General features: G+C 33.5%; 1 protein-coding gene across 1 annotated transcript; it reads left to right on the top strand.

Moving 5' to 3' along the window:
• Positions 1–7,082: 7,082 nt before the first annotated feature.
• On the top strand, positions 7,083–25,077 carry LOC140441249 (uncharacterized). The gene is made up of 2 exons (XM_072531888.1): positions 7,083–7,273; positions 23,691–25,077. Exons 1-2 carry the CDS (start codon positions 7,083–7,085, stop codon positions 25,075–25,077), a joined length of 1,578 nt encoding a protein of 525 aa, XP_072387989.1.
• Positions 25,078–25,278: the final 201 nt, after the last annotated feature.

The following is a 25,278-nucleotide window of genomic DNA, read 5'->3' as shown; positions in this document are numbered from 1 at the left end:
GCTTCATTGTCACCATAGTATTGAGAAATCGCTTTTGCACCGCTCCTGAAGCTCTTAGATCTCTTCTTGAGGTGAGAAACGTTAGTGTGAGTAGACAAACGATTAGAAGAAGACTGTCAGAAATAAACTTGAGGGTTTTTCGTCCAGCTCGCGCATCACAACTGCTCCCAAAACACTGTAGGGCTAGACTTCATTTTGCGCGAGAATATGCTAACTGGACTATGGCAGAATAGAAGAATATACTGTTCTCAGATGAGATCAGAATAGCTCTAAAAGGTCCAAATGAACGCCAACGTGTCTATAGGCGTCAAAATTAAAGGTTTGCTGCATGCGCTATAACCGAAACAGTGGCTTACCGAGAAGGGTCGATAATGATTTCTTACGAAGCGCGTACTGATTTTGTTGTGTTCGGTAGAGGCAGTGTGAATGCCCAAGTATACGTGCAAGAAGTTCTTGAAGACCATGTCATGCCTTTTGCACCATTCATTGGTGATAACTTCAGACTAATGCATGACAATTCACGTTGCCATACAGCAAGATCTACCCGTGAGTACCTTAATGAGGTCGGAATTCAAGTTCTACCATGGCCAGCACACAGTCCCGATCTTAACCCAATTGAGCATATCTGGGACAACCTCAAAAGACGGGTAAGAGCAAGAGTATCAGCCCCTGCATCCTTTGAAGTGCTGAACACAGCTGCGGTAGAGGAGTTTCACAATATCCCCCAATCTGATATCCAGGATATATCATGAATGGATTGCCAAACCGGCTCCAAGAAATCCTAAGGGCTAAAGGCGGCAATACCCTTTATTAATACCCAATTTTTATTTAATTAGACTTTGATTTCCAAAATATTGTTAATTTGAATTATCTTCGAAGATTTTATTCATTTGATTTTTACTGTAACAAATGACTTTTTTTTAAAAAGATTATTTTTTCTCTTCCGCGGAAATAAAAATTGATGAAAAACAAGGCTAGTTGTTAAACTACCTAACTTTTGTATTATTTAACATTAGCGAATGAATCAAAAACAAAATGTTAAGAAAATATGAGGCTATAGTTAGGTTTTAATTTTAATATTTTATAAATGCTAGAATATTCCACAGGGTGATGCAAACTTAAAAAAAAAAACACAGTTTGATTCGTACATCCGGTATACAATGAAAAATTTACCTGTTTAGCAACAATATTATTATAAAGATATTGTCAAGGAATAAGACTATAACATATTAAAAAAATCACTTTAATCGAACAGGTTTAGGTGATATAAGAAATCAAAAATTACCCATTTTTAAGGTGGCCGGTTAATTTTGGTCTAGAGTGTATATAGCTAAGGCACATCACAAACTTTAGAAAAGGTGGAAGTAAAAAGTTGAAAATTTGTACATATTTAAATATTCTTCTTTATAAAAAAATATGTATACATTTTAAAAGAATAGATGTCATAAAAGATTTAAAATCAACTTAAAAATGAAAGAAATTTAAATCCCTTCAGTTGCCGTACTTTTTTTTTTTGTATATGATGTCCATGATGGTATTAAAGAGAAATGAACTTTTTTTAATTTATTATTTGAACTGGTTTTACCTGCTAGATATTCCGGTGATTTTACTTTTACCCTTCCGTTATACCCGCCAATTTTCTGTGATCAAATACTACCACACGATGCACAAGACCGGGTCCGAAAATATGGGTCAGTAATATTTTCTAATTTTTTTTTTGAAAATTGTGAAGGTACAATTATTTTATTTACTGAATATATGATCGTATAATTTTGTAGATATTCGTTTTTTCCAACATTATATTACTTTAATGAAAAGTTAGCTAGTTTTCATAGCTTCATACATATAATACATACAAAAAAATTATTAAATATTGTTAAGTTTGTTACTAGGAACTTAAAGAAATTAATTCAATACACAACAAAATAAAAATAAAAAGTTATTGTAACAAAAAAAAATAAGAAATATTAATTAACATTTTCATATCACAAATTACACAATGGTGTAACATCTTCCAAACACAGATATTTTCTGCATATTTGGCAATAATATTTGTTTTCCTATTTTTCCGCCAATCACAAACAGCAACCTTGTGTCCCGGGTGTTATAACTGGTACTTGTTCCGCTTGCAAGTCACATATCTCCCTAAGCCTCGTTCTGATGGTTCTGGGTAAGTTGGTAGACATATCCCGTACTTTTTGATAGTCCCTTGTTTGTAACATAGTTGCAGTAAACATTCTTTACGTGGTGTTTTATATTCTTCATTTAGACTAGTATAAACTACAAAATAGTTTATTCCCGCTACATTCAACACCCTTAAAAAAGAACCATATGCCATCGTCTTGTGGCACGGGCGCAGTTATATTGCGCGCATAATTTATCCACCAGATCTACTCCACTCTTCGTCTCATTATATGTAATTATTATCTCAGGTTTATTTATGGTAGGATCAATATCAACTCCATGGTGCATTGTAGAGATGAGTAGGACGTTTCGATTTTTTTTGGAATATGCGAAACTAAGGTGATTCCGTCGTAAAAACCAAACATTGAAGAGCCAATGCACCAGCCATTATTTTGTACAAATTCTAATTGCAACTATTTTTTATTTTTTTCAATTGTACCCACTAAAGTTATAATGTACCCATTTAAAGCTATCAGCTAGGACACTACACAACCAATTATCCATAGTAACGTTCCTATTACTTCCATAAATATGTTCACAAAGTCTTTCTACTACGTCTTGCGTCGCTGTACTAACTTAAAAAGGGCCATTTGGTTGTTTACCGACTACACTTCTGAGTGGCTGGTATAGAACTGTTTGACATAGGAAATAGAAAAAAATTTTATGCCTTATTTATTCGGTTTGCTCGGATTGTACTGCCTAAAACTGCATTTTCCTCGAAAAGCTTCTAGTTTCTCGTCAACGGTGACATTATCTACTTGGATTCTTTCATTTCTTGTATGAATGTTATCAAATCGCAGACACTGCAAAAGGAATTAAAATCTAGGCTTACTCATTACAAGTCGAAAAGTTTCAATGCCAGTGCCATCTGTTCTCCAGAGATCCCCTAAATTTATTTGCTTTGCTTTTCTAATATCAGCAAGATAAGACCAATTAGGGCTTTGATTTCGGCAATGTCGGTAGGTTTCACATCTCTTTGTCTGTTGTATACAGTTGTTATGTACAGTTAACAACTAGATTTAGCATTTCTTCGTCAAAAATGCAATTCCAGATGTCAATAGATGTTGATTAAGATTTAACAAATTCTTTTATAGCTGGCAATCATACAAATATATAGTGGTACTGCGTATTCTTACATTCTTCGGTGGACAATGTTTTTTTCACTTTGTTAGTTAATTTTTACGTATAAAGTACAGCTCCCTTCTGAAACTAACATTTTTTTTCCTCTGTTTGATCGTTTTCAAATTCTTGTTTAGTATCACTTCATTCATATCGTTATTCTACACGGTCAATTTCATTTTGATCATCACCATCTTCCTAATTTCCTCGTCGGTCGATACTTCCTCAAATAATTTTAATTAATAAATAATAATATTGGTTTTTCCGTCTCGTTATCCATATTTGTATACCTATAAATATACAAATATATAAACTAATTGAATTGAAAATAGTAAAAATGACTTATTATATCACCTTACAGAGTAAAACTTTCGATGTCTTATCCAAAGCACAAAAATGTGTGCACAATACTCACACCCGGTGTACCGGACCATGTTGCCTAATAATAAAATTACAATACTCTTTTTTACACTGCACATATACTTCACCTACAGTTAAACGACGACTGAAGAGGTATATGGAGCCATGATACTATGACTAACAAGATAAGATATTGGGCGTACTGAAGAAAAGGGAAATTGAAGTCGTGACGTAATTGGAGAGTTGCAAGGTCGTAATGTCTGTTTAGTTTGAATGGTTCGCGATTGTTATCTAAGTTTATTTTATATTTTATCTGTGTAAAAGTGAGACGTACCTTACTAAAAAGTATAAAAATAAGTTGTGCTATTTTCAGTTGTGATAACGATAACCAAAATAAAGGTTTTGCTTGGGGAAATTTGATTTTTTTGGTTTCCCAAAGACAATGTTTTATGTAAGAAATAGGTTTATTTTTTTCTCGCCGGTCTGACAAATTCAATGTGTTCACTGCAAAAATGTGTTCTGTACGTTTTACTAGTGACGATTTTGAAAGAGATTGCCTAACAGAATTATCAGAAAATGCCAGCAAGTCTAGAAAAATTTTGAAAAAATATTCAGTACCTTCCCTTTTAGGAAACATATTAGAGGAACCCTGTAAAAAATTACGTAATGCTAGATTAGTATAGAGAAATGTTAAAAAACAGTGTTGGCAGATAGTAGAGAAGGAAACAATTTAGGTATCACCATGACTTGTTTTAATTGTGTCGGATTTTGTGTTTCTTAATTTTTTCTGAATGTTTTTAGGGACACTGTAGAAGGTGAAATGTCGGAAAATAATTCCTAACTATAATTTGTAATCCTAATGCTATTATTGATAATGATTATGGGTTGGTGTTTGGGATGGCTTTCTTAGCTTCTGTTTACTGTTTATAACTTTTATTATTATTTTTAGAGGAACACTAGAAGTCGGGAAATAATTTCCAATTAATAATTTCTAATGCGAATATTATTATTAATAATGGTGCTGGGTAGGTGTTTGAGATGTTTTTCTTAGCTTCCAGATCACGAAATGAAATATGTACGTGCTACTATAGCTATGCTATATTCTAACACTGAAATGTTTTCGAATACATTAAAGTTTAATTTGGATATTGCACATATTTTAAACTGTTTATTTTTTGTATGTATCAATACATGGGTCTGTCGGGCCCATTCAGTTTTTCTAATATCTCTATTCGGTGAGCGAGTCTAAGTACGGTCCTGGCGGTCTAGGTATCTTTCGACGGCATGGCCAGCTATAATCCCTCAGTTACTAATGCGTATTGAAGCGATAGTGTCGATGTTATATCTGTTTTCGTTCTCTCAGACCCAACCCGTTCCTTAATGTAAATATTTTTTTATGAAAGTACAAAACAAAATTTGCAGTGCATTATTTTTAGAGCTTAGCAAAACAATGTATTCTTACGAGGGAGAGGTAAAACGTTTTGCAATGTCTCTACGAGGAAGTTGCAACCGACGAGGAAGAAAATTATGAAGATTCAGATTCCGATGAGTCTATTGTTGGAAAATTAGAAAATGAAGATCGTGTAATCATAACTCAAAGTCTGAATTCGATTTATTAGACACCGAATTAAACTTACAAAAATGTATTCCACAAGGTGGGTTAAACCAACACCTTTATTACAATACTAAAGATGGAATAAAATGGAATAAGACATGCGGATCACGAAATGTTAGAACTAGACGAGCACTGGAGTTATTCGTGAAGTAAAAAGTTGCACAACTGAAAAGGAATGCTGGGAACTGTTTTTTAATGACAAAATTATAAAACATATTGTTGAATGTACTAATGTATATATCGAGCGTGTGTCCGTGGGATATAAAGACAGTGAACTAAAAGCTCTGATTGGTCTGCTTTACTTAGCTGGAGTTTACCGTGGAGGTAGAACTTCAATTTTTGAGTTTTGGGGAAAAAATGACATATTTGACATATTTCCGGCAACGATGGCTCTCCGCAGATTAAGATTTCTTATTAAGTGCTTACGTCTAGATGATACTCGTACAAGGGACGAACGGAAACAAGTAGACAAACTTGCAGCAGTTAGAGTCGTATTCGAGGATATAGTTGAAAATTTTCAAAAATATTATACCATTGGCCAATATGTCACTGTCGATAAGATGCTTTTAGGCTTTAGAGGTCGCTGTAGTTTTAGAATATACCTTCCAAACAAACCGGACCGATATGGTCTGAAGGTATATTCTTTGGTAGATTCTTGCACTTTCTATACTTATCAATTAGAAATCTATGCCGGTACACAACCACCAGGTCCATATTCTATCAGTTCTGCAGCCTACGATGTGGTTGAGCGGCTTTGCAAACCAATCTCCAAATCCAACGGAATGTCACAATGGACAATTGGTTTACATCAATTGTCGCACAAAACTTACTGACAAATCATAGTCTAACAATTGTAGGCACCCTACGGAAAAACAAAAGGCATATCCCAACCGAATTTTTATTCAACGATACACCTCCAAAATCAACTATGTTTGGATTTACCAAAGATATGACGATATTGTCCTATATACCAAAACCAAAAAAACATGTTCTTTTGTCAACCCTACACCATGATGACCAAATCGATCCGACAACGGGCGACGAAAGTAAACCTAATGTAATAACCATGAGATATCCTTATGTGTACTATTATTGTAATTATTAAACCTCTTAAACTTATTTTTGTCTAGTTATTTCTTATAATTTTTTTAATATTATATTGTTCTTGTCTTTTATAAACAAATAACAGAACAAAATCGTTTAATATTGTTTTGATAACTGAATAATTTGATCACAGAATGCATACAAATGCCATTTAACTTTAACAAGAATTTAAATTCAACTTTAAAATTACGTCATGCGCTAACATGACCGATTTTGGGCTACGGGAAGGCCCTACCTTGTTATTTATAGTATCTTGTATGGAGCAGCAATTCCATATCCCCACTACAGTCAGAATTACTGGAAACTAGTTACAGGTCCGGTCTGACATACCGTACGCGAGTAATGGAAGGTTAAAAAATGCCATATCCAAATCTAAAACATACTTGCTGGCTTCTCCATACTCAGTAGATTTTATTAATACTTGTGTTATTCAATAGACAAAGTAGGAGAAAACGAAGAAACATAGAAGTCACGAAAGTCTTCAGAGAGAAGATAAAGGTTAGATGATCAGATATGATAATACTAGAGTTTATCTTTATAAAAAAATAATAAAATCTACTACCTAGGGAACAATTATTTTAACTTTCTATATCAAGAAAGATGAAATCTTTCAATTGTTTGTAAAAAGCATATATGTGCACCGCTATGTACTGATAATATTAGTAATAAAGAATCTGCTCACCAAATTCAAACTGTAGTGATGGCACTGCCAGCATTTATCACTGGCTTGCCATCTTCCTGTATGCTAGCACTCCCACTGACAAGCTACCACTACCATCGAAGCGTGCTGGAGATAGAAAAGCGGCAAAGGTATAAAACAGTACATAATGATAACGAACCGAGTTCAATCCAAAGTATTGATCTGATAAGAGCTCCTACACTTGATTTTAGGTATTGATCAAAAACCGTCGTCCTTCATGTATCCTACGACGGAATATTGAACGATCATTTCAGTTTATTCCAAGATCCTACCCAATTTCACTGGATATTATCTGTTATTAAATGGCTTGGTAATATTAAAACTAATAAATAACACTTTGTTACTTTGTTGGAATTTTTCGCTTTTGTCCGTGGCTACTACCACTTTCACTGAATAATTGTTTATTGCACCTGTTCTCATGTATTTAGTGAGTAAGCACAATACAACATTGATTTTACACGTTAAAAATTTTGTTTTTCGTTTATTTGTATACGATTGCTATTGATTATAAAACATTTTTGAGTAAATTAATTACCTTAAATAAATTCATATCTATGTAGAGTTTATTAGAAGTTTTAGTGGCCAGCTTTACTAATCAGTACGCTATTTGGTCAATATTGACAATTTTCACCTAGATACCTTATTTTGTTATGAAGAAAAGAAAGACGGTATATTTACTACATTTTGAAATTCAAGATTATCTACCGAATTAGTTGTCTATTGAATTAGTAAAGTATGCGGACTTGTAAGGAACGCTATTAAAAATAGGTTTGTATATCTAATTAATTTTTATAGATCACGTTTTTTTAAATATTTGTTAATAATTAAAAGATAATTTTGAATCAAGTTTTTTAACCAAGTTTTTCTATAATTTTAGTTACTTATTAATCTTTACTGATTTACCACCCACACTGTCACATTAACGGACATTATCGACTTAGTGTATGCAAGAGAGATATCTCCAGGAATAATTAAAACGATCAAGTATATCTACCAAAACAACATAATAAAAGTAAAACTAGAAAAACAGAAGATTTAACTGACTATTAAAGCTGGCACTGCGATAAGACAAGGAGATTTCCTGAGTCATCTGTTGTTCAACCTAATTAGGGATGAAATAATAAAAAAGTAAAAACTAAAAAAGAATACCAAATGGGAAAGAAATAATTTAAAATAATCTGCTATGCAGGCGATGCAATACCACTTTCTCAAAGTGAAGATTATTTAAAACTTATGCTGTAACAATTTAATATAACCTCTGACAAAGATATTGCCACCGTCATTCTCAACTCTTCTAATTATTTTGACAAAATGTTTAAGCTTCTCAATTCGACATAATACAAATGCGTCTCAAACGATCCCACCACCTATATTGAAAAAACGACCAAATCCATCATAAATAAAGTCCATTATACCTCCAGACATAAAAAAATCTCCTATAGCCAGGGAAAAATCATTCTGGATTTCAAGAATATGCTGTCTGCTAAAAATCCATAAGCTCAGTGTCCCCCTTAGACCTATCGTCAGTGTATACAACTGCTCCACTCAGAAATTGGCGAAACATCTCACCTTATCCTTACAACCATTAGCCGAAAACGCCTCGTCCTTTGTCAAAAATTCTTTCTATTTCATTTATCTTCTGAAAAACATTTTTCTTTCACACTCAGATATACTAGTTAGTTTTGACATTGTTTCTTTATTTAACAACATTTCTAGTGATGAAACCATTTCCATCTTAAACTCTAAACATCAAATCAGTTAAGATACATTATCTTTTATATAACACTGCATGTATAATACATACTTTTCATTTTAAAATCAGTTCTATTGTCAAATCAAAGGTACCCCAATGGAATTCCCCTTTCTCCCGTAATAGCTGACATTTACATGGAACTTTTTGAAACAACATCGCTGTCCTCATCAAATCTCAAACCTACCTGCTGGTTATGGTACGTTGATGACTTTCGAAATGTAGTGCTATAGAAGAATTTTAAAAGTTTCCTGGGTGGAGAAGATTCGAAACTCCACAATACTAGAACGTCTCAGCAAGACTACTGAGATCATAAAAGCATCAAGCAGAAAAAGCTGGAGTATTTCGGACATGTAATGAGACGTCCCAAATATAGGTTGCTACAAAATATCATGCAAGAAAAAAAAAAGGCAAACGCAATCCAGGACGAAGAAGAATCTCATGGTTGAAGAACTTGCGAGATTGGTATGGTGTTGATATAAGCATGCTATTTAGGGTGGCAGTAAATAAAATTAAGATAGGTATGATGGTAACCAACGTTCTGAAAGGACACGGACATGAAGAAGAAGAATATTTAACCCCCTATATTGATCCCAAATGGATAAGGATTCCTTTATTTGGGAAGAACTGGGAGGACTAAATAAAAAACAAATCAAAAAATTACTCAGAGATGTCCTGGGCAACACTATACAAGAAGATTCCTAAACTATTTAAAATAGAAGCCGTTAAAAAAAACCTCTTGCTGGTTAGAAAGAAAAGTTTTTCTCTTCTAAAAAATTTGAAGGGTGAATATCTTTTTAAGAGAAATAATTTTAAACTCATGCGGTAAAGAGAAACAAAAAAGATTTACTTTTAAACTTACATTAAATTGGACTTTATAACAAAACAGAACTCAAACTATGTTTGTCAACAAAATAGACTTTAAAAATATGTTTATGTACCGAATCACAGAATAGGTGTACTAACTGTCATATGTCAAAATGAAACTACCCAACTTTTCCAAATTATTAAATAATTATCAAGGTTAATTTTATTTCAAAAAAACTAAAATACGACAATTAGCTGATCCATAAAACTTATATTTATTTATAAACCTTTAAACTAAAATGAGAGCAAATCTTAGTATAATAAAGATAAATGTTTATTTAGAAAAATTTAACAAAAGCAATCACTTCACTGACTAATTATTTCTTTTGAAAATATTAAAAAAAGTTTGTTAAAATATGTATTCTTCAAAACTTGGCTGCTTATTTTTCACTTAAAACGGCTTACTCAGCGTTCATGACGTTAATATTAAATTCCTTAACAAAGAAAACAGCTTCCATCAAACTGGTGACTAACTAACTCACTATACAAAGACTGCCACATAACATTTTAAGTTTAAATCATCTTGCTATACTAACGAATTACCGATGACAAAATCCGGAAACAAACAATGAAATCAACTGCTCTGAGCAGCCGGTTCACCAAGAAGTGACCTCATCCTTCCAAAATTATTCTCTTGCCAGCACACAATTTCCCACCAACCGAAGTGGAAAGGTTGTTATTTGTTTTCTGCGTAAAATGTTTAGGCGGAATCAAGATCAAAAGAAAAAGCAATTTGTATTATTATAAACAGACTAAAAATGTTTACATTAACAATCTCAGAGACGTAAAAAGATTAAAAATCTTTTTCGGTGTTTTTTGACATACATGGTGAAACAAAAATGCTACAAGATTTACAAGATACTATTTGTATTCTAGCGCTATGACAAAAAAAAAAAGAATTTTTCAATGTGATTCAGTTTGACTATAATCATACCAAATTTTGTAAAGTTTTAAAAATAAAATATAATTTATTGGACCAAATAATTCATTTTTCTTTCCTTTAAAAAAAATAGCGTATGGTTTATACTCCAGTCGTCATAGACGAAAATACCACTGAACCTCTAAAAATCATACGTTTAAGCTGAATTTTACCCAGAATGTTAATTTTAGGACCTCAAAACAGATGCAAAAAATTTACCACTTTTACCCCTGGGCTTCTCTTTGAAATCTCCCTCGTAAGGAGATTAAAAATGCAAAAAAATCAATTTACCAAGAATCTGTGTGTCGTAGAAAAGAATATTTCAAATAAAAAATGTAGCTGAGATAATTTTAAACAAAAATAGTTATTATCACTTTTTGCGTAGAATGAACCGTTCTCTCAGAAACAACGCTTGAAGCGACCGTCGATTTTGAATGTCAATTACGCGCTCGAATTCAATGTTCAATAAAATTTGTATCAGCTTGACGGGAAAAATTCGAAATCGTTGGATTCAAGTGTCCTATCGACAAATATCATGATGCGTTTTAAAGGTAAAGAGTTCAGCTTGCGTATACAGTTTTTGTATTTTGCCGTTAATAAACTCAGATTTTATAAAGGTGTTAAATAAATAAACGTGTCGAGATTTTTGCCATTTTTATGATTCTCATGAGATCAATACGATATATACCTTTTATTAACTGGGCACTATAAATTTTCGATTACTCGAGCATATAGCATAAAATTTTAATTTTGAGTATTGCGAACCAATGTGAGGCATTTGAAATATGCTTAAAAATGCTGAATTTAAACTTTCACATAAAAAACGATCTAAAACGTTTAAAACTTTTTTTTTCGATTACACTAGTAAGTTTTTCAAAAAAAAAACCAAACTTCTGCTATAAACTACACCCATAAACCGTTTTCTCGGATGCATTTCTCGTAACGTGCAATCGTTTGTAATGAAAAACATTAAATTCTGTGTATTTTATTCATATTTCAAATGCCTCATATTTGTTGTCTCGACGAAGATTTAAATTTCATGTCGCCGGTTTTAAAGAATAATATCTAAAAGTTTAAGTTTTACTATGACTTTTCAATGAAAGTAATCAATTTTATTGATCTCACGAGATTCATAAAAAATGGCAAATATCGCGCCACGTTTATTTATTTAGCATTTTTATACAAACTGAGGTTTATTTGCGGCAAAATACAAAAACTGCGTACGAAAGCCGTACTCTTTACCTTTAAAGCGCATATTGATTTTTGTCGATAGGTCACTTTTGTCGATAGGATCAAAAGATATCGAATTTTTACCTTCGAACCGATACAAATTTTATTGAACATTGAATTCGCACGAGTAACTGATATTCCAAATCGAGGGTCGCTGCAAGCGTTGTTTCTGAGAGAATGGTTTATTCTACACAAAAAGTGCTAATAACCATTTTTGTTTAAAATTATCTCAGCTATATTTTCTACAACGTACAGATTCTTGGTAAATTAATTTTTTTCGTTTCTATCCCCTTACGAGGGGGATTTTAGAAGGAAGCACGGGGGTAAAAGTAGTAAACTTTTTTGCATCTTTTTTGGGGTCCTAAAATTATTATTGTCGACAAAATTCAGCTTGTTCGTATGATTTTTAGAGGTCAACCCTCTGACAACTGGACTATTAGTTTTGCAAACAAAGCAATTATCGATTTGTTATTCCAGCCATTCCAAATGCCATTTAATTCTCTGAATTACTATAATAATAAACGGAATAAAACCTTATAAATCTAAATATCTCTGTAGGTTTGAAAACTTTTTTTTTTACATACGTTTCTGAAATAGGTTTTGTAACATAATTAATTGGACTCTGTCCTATTGTAGACCTCAGGTAACGAAGAAAGATCAAAAAGCATTAAAAAGCGAAATCCCAGAGATAGAAGTTGAAGCTCTGTTAGGAGGAATAAAAAATCAATGAAAATAAAAAATTTATATCAGTCTACTTGTCAGCTAGACCTGCTGCTAGATTCGTTCAAGTTTAAACATCTTTTTTAATTATATTATTAAAATACTTCGTTTTATTGAAATATTTAAAACGTATTAAAATCCTTGAGAGATCAACGCACGAAAATCTAACCGCAAACCTTCATGAAGAGAAAGTACCAAAAGAAAAGTGAAATTTGAAACTTACACATTAGTCCCTATCGTGGTTTTACTTTCAGAACCAAAGCGATTTTTCATTTGTAGAACAACGAGATTACTTAGTTACCCACTCATTGCTGGCTAATAATACATACATGTCACGATTCTGCACTTTTCAGAACTCGTAATAAATCATTTTCTTGATGATGACGAGAATATTGAGCTCTGAGATGTAAGAAACACTTTCAAATGCAATCATATATCAAAAATTATAGTTTTGAAAAAACCTATAAAACATTTAGGTATAGTTTAATATATATACTATAATATACTATATACTATATATTATCTATTTATATATATACAGTGTGTCCGTAAAGTATGGAATATACCTATTCGATATTTCCTAAATGAAAAACCTTTTTTAAAAAATCGAAAACACGTCGATTTTTAAATTTAATGTTCATAAGATATATTTTAGAATAAAATTTCATTATAGAATCGGCTCTTTTTTTTAACGTAACACCCTGTATTTAAGGACATTTTTAGATCGATAAAAATGAGCTGATTCCAAAAAGTATAATACTGGGTGTCTAACGGATATAATTTGAAAGATATGCGCTTAGAAAATTAATTTTTATTGATTTATAATATTAATAAATTATAAATAAATTATAATAAATAACTTGAAAGTAATCCAGTAATTAATACATGACTTAATCTTAAATGTTCGAATTGTAGCCCTTGTTGTATATGACAGTAACCCACACGTTGTACAAATTCTTGTAGAACTTTATTTATGCTTTCTTGAGAAATATTGTTTATTTCTTTACGAATTCTTGTTTTTAAGTTTCCAATATTTGCAGGTTTCGTTTTATAAATAACATTCTTTAAATGACCCCACATAAAATAATCCAAAGGCTTGAGGTCTGGCGACCTCGCTGGCCATTCAATATGTTCACGTCGTACAATCCATCTGCTCGGAAAAATTTCGTTTAGGTACCTTCGAACATCTAAAGCATAATGCGGAGGGGCACCATCCTCTTGAAACCATAAACTTTTATCAAAACCTCCAAGAATAATTGTACCGGGGAATAAATTAACTAAAGTGGGTACGAGATACTCAGTCATACTTCATGTTTACACTTAATGTCATATTAGAAAGATCTTTGACGTAAATAATAATAATAATAATAATAATAATAATAATGTCAATAACTCAAACAAATACTATATATCCTTACCATGCATTAATGGATTTTCTGAACAAATGTCAAAAATGTTGGCAAAGTACGATATTAATGTTGGACATAAATCATCAAAAACATCTGGAAATATTTCTCAAAATTTAAACCCAAGGTCATCAGTCAAATGTTATTTATAAAATTTATTGTAAAGACTTCAACATATATTGGGCAAACACACTAATACTTGCATAGAGGAGTTGTTGCAATAACACTAGCCAAACATTCTCTAAAATATAGCCATTCTTTTGATTTTGAAAATGTACAGATTTTGGAAAAAGAACATAATTACAACAAAAGATGCATATTGGAGATGATTCACATGAAGAAGATCCAAATTCTATCAATAATAATACTGACATCAAAGATCTTTCCAATATGTATCATAGTTTAATAAATTGAGTTGTTTTTAAATGCACTATGGCAGATATTGAAGATACGAACCTGAACCACTTTTATTTTAAGATACCTGCAAAATGACATCTGTCAATGTCAGATACCAATTTTTTAATCCATGTTCAACTTTTAAGAAGTAACATAACATGTAAACACGTTATTTTATATTTTGGGTATACACAACAAAGATTATTTTTATTAATTACTTGATTTCTTTATTGCAAATGTTATATTCCAAAGAAACAACTAAAAATTTCTTTTAATACCAAAATTTTACTATAGTCCTTTTCCATCATATTGATAGCACATTATGTATGCAAATTCTCAACAGGTCAAAAAACCATAGGCGTCACCCTATACTTGTTTTGAAATAAATAAAAAAAATTTATATTTTAAGATGTCGTCAACAATTCATTGTCTTTTAAAAAATCTTTGGTAAAATAAGTGTCCACTAATCTCACTATACTTTTTTTGTGCGTAAAAAACGTCGGTATATATGCCACACGATTATTGTTAATTATACACTGGTGATTAACGAGAGAATTCACTATTTCACGAAATAAATTAATGTAAACAGTAATTTAAAGGTGATTATTGTTTTCTATGCAAGTTATCGCCTGACACAAAAAGAATACCTTCTTTGAACGATTACCTGGAATTACTGATAAGGCTTCACTAATGATAGTTTAAGTAGTTTTTATGCAACATTACAGCTTATGCCAATATAAATTAGAAATTGTTTGCATTTTCCATTTAGTTTGTAGATGTACATTGTTCATGTCTTACCTACCTACGTTTTTACCTGTCGATATTTTGTTATTTGCATTTAAAAATGACGTCGACAACAGGTTTCATCCCGGTTTAGTGTTGTTTTAAAGGTGCCTTTAGTTTAAGAGAGAAAAATATAATATTAAATGTACACGATGCACTTGTACATCAACGCCCTTTAAGTAATGTTCGATGAAATCGTTGACATGTGTTCAAATATGACAGGGTTGGAGAAGCAACAATAGATTCCTAAAGAAAGAAAAGGAGGAACTGTTTCATCTCCCAAGAAGAGTGGAGGGAGTAAACCCTTGGAAATTGAAGAAATACATAAAAACATGATAAGACGCAGCGTCCACTCATTTTTTTTTAAAGAATTTCCAACATTGGACAAAATCCAAACATTAATTAGAGAAAACGAAGAGTTACCAATCATTAGCAACAAGAAATTATGGGGACTATTGAGAGAGATGGGATTTCGTTGACAAAAGAATAGAAGAAAAAATCTGTTTTAATTGAAAAAGATTACATTGTATGTTGGAGACGAGATTATCTAAGAACTATTAAAAAGTACCGTGAAGAAGGGAAAACAATTTTTTATTTGGACGAGACTTGGCTAAATGAAGGTCATACTGTACCATATCTATGGGTTGATTCTTCTTCTTATGGTGCCGTGCACCTATAGTGCGTTGGCGAATTATCTTAAGGTCAGACGTCTGTCTTTTGCGGCATGCAAAAGTTCGCCAGTGTTAGTTACGCCTGTCCAGTTCTTTATATTTCGCAGCCACGACATTTGTTTGCGACCTACTCCTCTCTTGCCCTCAATCTTTCCTTGGATAATTAGTTGAGGGATTGCGTATTTTTCCCCTCTCAGGATATGGCCCAGGTATCCAATCTTTCGTGCCTTGATCAAGCTGAGCAATTCTCTCTCAGTATTTGCTCTTCTTAGGACTTCCTCGTTTCTCACCCTATCTGTCCATGGTATGCGGAACATTCTTCGCAAGGTCCACATTTCGAAGGCTTCCAACTTGTTAATGGAAGATATTTTCAACGTCCATGTCTCCATGCCGTATAACAATATGGACCATACATAGCACTTAACCATTCTGTAACGGAGATTGAAGGAAAGATTGCGGTTACAATTGGTCATTCACCATCATTCCCAAGTATTTGAATGTTTTCACTTGCTCGATTGGAGCATTATCTACGTGCAGTTGTACTCTGAAAAATGCGCCCTTTCTTATTGTCATGCATTTTGTTTTTCCAGCATTTATCTTTAGGCCATATGTTTTTCCTGTGGTGTTTATTTTATTTAGTATCAACTGCATATCATGTTCGTTATCTGTGATTATTGCGGTGTCGTCAGCGTAACGAATGTTATTTATCGGGTACCCGTTGACCTTTATACCACAATCAGTGCCTTCAAGTGCCTCTGCAAAAACATTCTCCACATAGAGGTTGAACAGCATAGGAGACAAAATACACCCCTGTCGCACCCCTCGTAAAATTTCGAATTCCTCTGTGTTTGTTGATTTGTTCAGCCTCACACGTGCCTTTTGATTCCAATAGAGATTCTGGATAACTCTTATATCTTTCTCATCAATATCAGCATTGTGTAGCATTTTTATTATTTCATCGTGTTTTACGGTGTCAAAAGCTTTTTCGTAGTCGAGGAATGTGATGACTATATCTTTTCGTTGGTCCATACAGTTTTGTACCAGGGTATTCAAGCAGAATGATGCTTCGCGCGTCCCGAGTCCCTTCTTGAAACCAAATTGTGTCTCGCCGCTCAGCTCTTCTAGTTTTCTGAACATTCTTGTGTGGAGTATGCGTATGCGTATTTTAAGTAAATGACTCATCAAGCTAATCAGTCTGTGGTCCTTGCACCTTGTCGCTCTTTGTGATTTAGGGATCATTATGAAGGTTGAACAAAGCCAATCCGTTGGAATGTGGCCGGTGTCATATATGGCATTGAAGATTGTTACCAGAGTGTCGATGTTGTCATCATCCAACAGTTTTAGGGCTTCCGTAGTAATGTCATCCGGTCCAGGGGCCTTGCCCAGTTTTGCTATTTTTATAGCGTACTCCACCTCGGCGCGAATAATCGGAGGACCGGACAAAGTTTCTGTAGATAGGTTAGTAGTTGGCAGATTCGGTCTGTTGTCTGCAAAGAGGGACGAAGCATAATCTGTCCAGATTTTAGCTAGTTCTTCCTGGGTATGTACGTAGTCGCCTTGATCATTTTTCAGGTTTGTCTCGTGGTGTTTCTTGTATATATTCGAAATTCCTTTAACCTTTTTGTGTAGTCCAAAGCTGCCCCCCTTTTCTTGTAGTGATTCTAATTCTTCACAACGCTCTTTCATCCAGATTTCCTTTGCGGTTTTAATTTTTGCTCTTATCGTACGTTGAGTTTCATTGTATATACGTTGGTTCTGATGTATTTTGTACTGTCGGCGCTGTTCCATTAGCTCAAGTATTTCTTCCGTCATCCACTCGTTTTTGTGATTTCTTTTTATTTTACTTGCGATTGATTCATCCGCATTGGCTACAGCCATTTTTATTTTTTCGCAGGTTTCCTCTATGCAATTTACTTGTATATTTCTCAGGTTCTCGTTGATGTGGTTGCCGTATGTAGTTCTAAGCTCTTCATCTCTCATTAGTTCTCTCATGTTTATATATTTTTTATTTGATGGTTTTTTAACATGGATTGATACAAATGTGAAAAGTTCTCGTCAGACATTCATCGAAGGTGTATCTACTGGAATAAACAATATTCCCGTTGGAAAAGGACGCAGACTCATAATAACCCATATTGGAAACGAATACGGTTTTGTCAATGGTGGATTATTAAGTTTTGCCTCAAAATCAACCAAAGATTACCACGAGGAACTGACTGCTGACGTTTTTGAAGAATATTTTGATCAAATGTTGGATTTAATTCCAAAAAATTCTGTCATAGTCATGGATAATGCTAGTTACCATTCAAGACTAGCAGAAAAATTGCCAACAACGGCATGGAAAAAAGGAGAGATAATCGAATGATTGGATAAACACGCAATTGAGTACAAGGAGAATTCGACAAAAAAGGAATTATTACCTATTGTAAGACAACATAAAGCAGCTTATAAAAAATATATAATTGATGAAATGGCATTAAACCGTGATGTAATTATTTTACGTTTACCCCCATACCACTGTGATCTGAATCCGATAGAAAATATATGGTCTCAAGTAAAGGGTGAAGTCGGACGCAACAACAAAACTTTTAAATTAGAAGACTTACAACAATTATTAAAACATTCCTTATCAAAAGTAACTCCAGAAAATTGGAAAAATGCTGTTAGTCATACTCACAAGGAACAAAATAAAATGTGGAATTAGGATAATATGACTGATGCAATGCTGGAACCGGTAATAATTAACATTGGAGTTGAAGATTTCTTAGATTCTGAAGAAAGCAGTGAATCTGAAATGGAATTTGATTAAAATATTATTCATTTTTTTACAAATCGGCCCCTGTTACGGCCACAAATTATTTTATATATAACCAATAAAATAAACATCTTACATTTCTTGCAAATTCATTAGTACCTGTTAATCTCCATCACTCCGACACTGGCAACTTTATTTAGGGATTAGTAACACTCAAAACTATTGTACTCTATTCTGCTTCAACCTTTATACCTGGTGGTCATACTCAATTTAAAATTGTTTTCCTATATACTTCTGTAAACTTGTTGACAAATATTTATTTTTCATTGCGTCACCCGTATCAACAGTTTAGGGATTTGCATACATAATGTGCTATCAATATGATGGAAATGGACTATAGTCTGGAATACAAAAATGTTTTCGTGCCTAAAAAATGACAAAATGTTTCAGGGGATAATAAGAGATAATCAAATAATAATCAAAAAATACGTACAAAACTAGAGGATGTTAGAATAGTTTATAACGATACATAAAGTAAAAACTATTATTACGAAGCTTGTACTATTGTTTACTAAAAGTTAGAAATTATTTAGTTAGTTATTATTGGTACAAGAGTTTGTCAGTTAATTTAATTAAAAACTATTAAATGATAAATGAGACATCAAAATATATGAATATTATTATCTGCCTTTTATTTACAGGAAGGTATTCTGTTCAGATTTTTCACAAAGCTCTTTGAGGTTATGTTTCTTAATTTAATTAAATAATTTCAAACCTATATAAACCCCTACGCATTCTCATTTCCGAACAACCTCTTCGTAAAACGCACATGGCATGTCCCCGCAAAATTGCTCAGTATTCAGGACTTCTAGAACAGATTTCTTTGACACATACCGTGCTCCAACTAACTTAATATTTCTCTGGCGACGTTAAAATTTCAGGGGTGTTTCCCAAAACCCTTTTTAAGTAAGTTCCTTTATGAATGGGTGAGAAAAACCCTCTCTTTAACTCGTTTTTGTGTGTAATATGCCTAAACGTGATAGGAATCTCACCGTGTTGACTCCAGGTTAGAGTAGGACCCAATCGTTACTTGTAGTGGTTTGATTCAATGGTGATTTATTGGTGTTATAAGTACACGTGATAAAATTGGAAAATATTGATATATTATAATTTTCATATCACACTTTCGAACTATTTTGACACTTACGTTTAAAAACTTTAAGATTAACTTTAATTACTAATTTTAAAAAACTTTCTACTGAAGCTTTTTCTACCAGAATATCATAAAATGTATTAAAATTGTTGTAACGATTGCGGATTATTAGTTTCGGAGTCAATGTCCGTTCGCCATCTTTACTCTTGGGTAAACTATTTATTGGGATTATGGGATTATTTTGAATTTTTTATGCGAAAACTCTAAATTAGTAGCTCTCTTTTTACAAAGATATATAATTAGTTAATGTTTTATTTTTATTACAGATTCGTCATAGGTTGGACTGTTTTCTTTAAAAGTGTTGATTTATTTTTTACTTTTTTGCTCTTTTTATTTATAGTTTTACAATGATGTTTATTGAAAATGACATTGAAACTGTTACGGTGGACCTTGAGTTAGAAGGGACAGTATCAAGAACGACTTGATTCGGAAAAGAGCCGGGGTGATTACAATCTCGAAAAAGATTTAAGAAGAGAGACTGAAAATAAAAACTATGTGGAACGAGGAACAAAGTTATTAGAAATTGATGAAAAGAGAACTCATAGAAGCTACAAAAGCTCTGTATAAAGAAAATAAAGTGTCCATTAAAATGGGAACAAGAATCATAGGAGACTTCACCACAACAAAAGGGCTCCTGCAGGGTTGTCCCACATATCCAACCCTATTCAAAATATACTTAGAGAAAGCCTTGACTACATGGAAAAGAAAATGCAAAGGCATGGGAGTACCGGTACGGAACAAATACCTATATACTTTAAGTTTTGCAGACGATCAAGTAGTGATTGCACAAGACCAAAACGACCTCAGCTACATGATGAAGAAACTACAAGAAGAATATACCAAGGCTGGCCTAGATATTAACCTCGCGAAAACAGAGTACCTATCTACAAGTGAAGAAGACATAGAAGATCTACAGATTGATGACAACGTAACAATCAAAGGAAAGGATAAATTCAAATACCTGGGGTTTATAATCACGAAAAAGGCAACAACAGAGGAAGAAATTACACAAAGATTAGGACAAACAAGAACAGCAATCCGACAATTTAACTCAGTATGGTGGGATAGACACCTAAATATGAAGACATAAACGTAGATTTATAAAACATTAGTGCGAAGTATTATGACATATGGGGCTGAAAATTGGATCATAAACAAGAAAAACAGCAGTAAGATAGTAGCAACAGAGATGGAATGCCTGCGAAGATGCTGCAGAGTAACAAGAATGGATAGGAGAAGTAATGACGAAATAAAGCAAAGAACATCAATAGAAACAGACATACTAACATATATAAAACAAAAAAGACTGAAGTGGTATGGACATGTAAGAAGAACTAGCGACAGCAGATGGATAAAGAGAATAACCGAATGGAGCTCCATAGGAAGGAGGAAAAGAGGACGACCCCGAAAATCCTGCAGGAACGAAGTAGACGACGCCATGAGTAAGAAAGGACTAAACGATGGAGAATGGAAGGGATGGGAACAGAGAGAGATGGAAACGGTTGAGCGAGGGAAGGCAGTGAATATTGTAGAATCCCTAAATATATATATGAAAAGAGAGTCAGAGAAAATCCAAGTCAAAGACAGAAGAACTCTATGGCAGAGGACTTGAGAGATCACCCAAGCCCGATCCTGCGAAAGATAATAAGATATGATGCGTTCCATCGATGGAAGCACAAAAGACCAAAACAGCAAATCCTGGTAAACACATAAAGTCTATATAATTCATAGCTCTACCAGCAGAAGAAGCCCCAGCACTCAGCACTGAAAATTTTATTTTAAATGTTTATTTTCAGGACAACGTTAAAAAAAATATTAAATAAATAAAGACCAAAAAAATTAAGATATACTAACAAAAAGAAAAGAGCCATCCAAAAAAATTAACAAAACTCCAAAACCTGGACACCAAGGGCCCACATCCTCGGACACCGAGTAGCCAAACTGGGTGCAGCCCAGATCTGACACTCGAGGCCCGAGCAAACAATTTCAATTCGATGATACGTCACTAGAGAAAGCAGGAAAAAAGCGCCTAACGTTAGCCTGCATTGATCGGGTTAGAATATCGTGTTGGAGTTTTTGAACCCAGGACTTCCACACGAAAAGCATTTGGCTGATAGTTGTGCCCCTACCGCGCATCAAAGTGCTACAGGGGGAAAGGGATGGCCTGGAGCATTGGAGCATGATGGAGAAGTTCCTAATAACACGAATCGATACACCTCGCTCTAATGAATTGTAATACCCGAATGTCATTCTAAGGGGTGTGCAAGTCTCTCAGACTGGGTTAATCAAATTGTTTGCTTGTGTTAAAAAGTAATCACTTCTTTGTGCCCTCCCAAAGTGTTGCGCTCGGTTTTTTTAATTGTTTATCTTTTTGGGAATATAATGGAAAATCATTTCTTAACAATATTCTTTTTCTTTTAAAATTATTAATATTTTCACACGAAAAGTAACAAATACATGATAAAGAAAGTTCATTTCTGAAATAAAAGAACAATATTTTCTCCAAAACCAAATGCTTAATAAATCTGTAATGCGCTATATTTCAAGTCTTTATAATATTTCGTCACACACAACAAATTCGATAATTTCGGAACCGATTCTTTTGATTCCACTATCGGTATGGTTATTTTTAACGGTTCTTTCTTGTCGTCTCAACTCAATCAGCTTTTTCAGATCTGCAGATTTCGTATGCAATATCGGGATTCGTGTCTTGCTCATGATGCGGATTATTTACATTGTCTACCTACGTGCGTGAAATCTGCGAGAGGGTGTCTTAAAAGTTTTACAAATTACGTCAATTTTCTCGTTGCTGTGTAATTTTGCAATGATTTACCTTTTCTTCCACAAAAACCCAAGTTTTCAAGCACTTCAATTATATATTGATGCTAAAAATTTAGATTTAGACCCGCTTTATTAACTTTATAAATTTGTAACATTTCAGCTTAGTCTTTTCTGTCTTTGAACAGTGAATATTAATTACTAAAAGAAATTATATCGCCTCAATTTACTTCAACCTTCGTTAGTGGCGTGACTAAGAATGACATATTTAGTGGCGTGGGGGACAAATATCACTCTTTTTTATTTGCCATTTTTTTTTTGACTTAGTTTATTTTCTACGAAAATATAATCAGTACAATGTATTTATCAAGATAAAACCAAAAAATTATTACAACAAAACTTTAGTTTCAAGTAAACCGTAATACATTCACGAAACCTTATTTTAATGCCAGTTTATACAGATTTCTTTCAAATGGTCACCACAAACCCATTTTTCAAGTTTGAAACAGAATTTTCCGGTCCCTTTATCCCGAACCCTTCCACATACATAACATCTTCCTCGGAATAGGGTTCTAGCTTCGGCTGGCTGCTTATCTTAAATTTTCACTTTTGCTGTTCGGTTCCAATAGACGTTACATATAATTCTAATGTCTATACTGTCTTTGTTTATATTTAACAATATTTGGTTCAGCACTATTGAATTATGCGAAACACTACTTAATGAGCATAAATTAAAATTATTGGGTACAATCCGAAAAAATAAGAAAAAGCTACCTACTCAGTGTACTAAAGATCAAGATAGAAAAATAGATAACTTCGCCGTTGCCTGGTCCCAAGTCCAGGATGAGAGTTAAGCAAGGGACTAACTATTCCTTCTTGTAAAAAAAGATAGTTATGAAAACGAAGCACATGCCTCGGATAAGGACGGATCTTTTAAGACGACAAAAGCGACGACAAAGGACAATGAATATAGGAACCTGGAACGTACTAAGCCTATATCGGCCTGGAGCCCTAACTCAGATGGTAAAAGAACTTGAATCCAGAAACATGGACATAACTGCTTTACTAGATGGACTGGAGAAGGTACACTAAAAACTAATAAATCAGTAATATTTTTCAGCGGAAGCAAACGGGAACATCAATTCGGCACTGGTTTTATAGTCAGGGAAAGTCTTGTGGGGTCAGTCTTAACTTTCAAACCCGTTAATGAAAGACTCTGTTATATCAGACTCAAAGGACAACAACATAACTATTCCCTAGTTGCTGCCCATGCACCTACAGAGGAAAAGGAAGAGCAAGTAAAAGATAACTTTTTTAAGAAACTAGAGGAACTGATAAATAATCTACCCAAACAGGACATGTATATTATCTTAGGGGATTTGAATGCAAAGATTGGGAAGGAAGCAGCGTACAAACCAACAATAGGTAGCCATAGTTTTTACGATGTCAGCAACGATAATGGAACAAGGTTAATAGACTTTGCAGCGTCCTACAACCTACTAATAAAATCGACATTGTTCGAACACAAGAAAATACAGAAACAAACATGGGTCTCCAACGACGGCGTTACAAGAAATCAGATCGATCATGTTCTAGTAGATGCCAGGAGAGGTAGTAACTCTTTAGACGTAAGAAGCCTAAGAGGGGCTGATAGCGACACGGATCATTTTCTGGTAAAAGCGAAGATAAGGACAAGAATAGCGTCCAAAAAAACACACAACAATACACCAACACAATTGTGGAATACCGAAGTTCTACGTAATAAGGAGACAGAACAGAAATTTCAAAAGGCTATAAAAATCGCTCTAACACAGACAGAAGACTATAACAACATAGACTCAGCTTGGAAAAATATCAAATTAGCTCTGACAAGCGTATCAGATGAAATACTAGGATACAAAAAGAAAACAACAGAAAAATGGTTCGATTATGAATGCCTTAACTACATAACAGCAAGAAATATGGCTAGAAAGAACATGCTACAAAATCCCTCGCACAGCAACAATGAAATGTATAGACAAAGAAGAACAGAGACAAGAAAACTAATGAAAAGGAAGAAGATGGACTATAAGGAACAAATAATCAGAGATATAGAAGAAAAAAGAAAGAACAAACAAGCGAGAGAGTTCTTCAAAGGAGTTTCAGATAACAAGACCGGGTACCAAGCAAGAACAAGAAACTTCCTTCAAAACGACAGCGGGCAGCTTATCACTGATGACAAAGAAATTCTAAAAACCTGGAAGGAATACTTCTATCAACTATTGAACGACCAATCTAGAAGAAATACATCAAACATAGAGGTACATACAGCTGAAATAGAAGACCGATACCCGACATATGAAGAAGTAATACAGGCAATTAAAAAACTTAAAAATAATAAGACACCAGGTAGCGATGGTATACCCGCAGAGTGCTTAAAACATGGAGAAGAAGCGTTGTACAGTTCTATATACAAGCTAATTCAAGACATTTGGCGGGAAGAAACAATGCCAGATGAATGGAAATAAGGGGTTATTGTACCAATACACAAAAAAGGAAACAAGAAACAATGTACTAACTACCGGGGAATAACACTCCTAAACACCACCTACAAAATCCTTGCTAACATCCTGCTAGAAAGAACCAAAACATATACAGAAGGAATCGTTGGAGATTATCAATGCTGATTTAGACCGGGCCGCTCTACCATTGACCAGATATTCACAATA

The sequence above is a fragment of the Diabrotica undecimpunctata genome, chromosome 1 (genome assembly GCF_040954645.1).
Source record: "Diabrotica undecimpunctata isolate CICGRU chromosome 1, icDiaUnde3, whole genome shotgun sequence".
In the NCBI taxonomy this organism is placed as follows: domain Eukaryota; kingdom Metazoa; phylum Arthropoda; class Insecta; order Coleoptera; family Chrysomelidae; genus Diabrotica; species Diabrotica undecimpunctata.
Note: the sequence above shows the minus strand (reverse complement) of the source record. Positions and strands in the feature narration are given on the sequence as shown.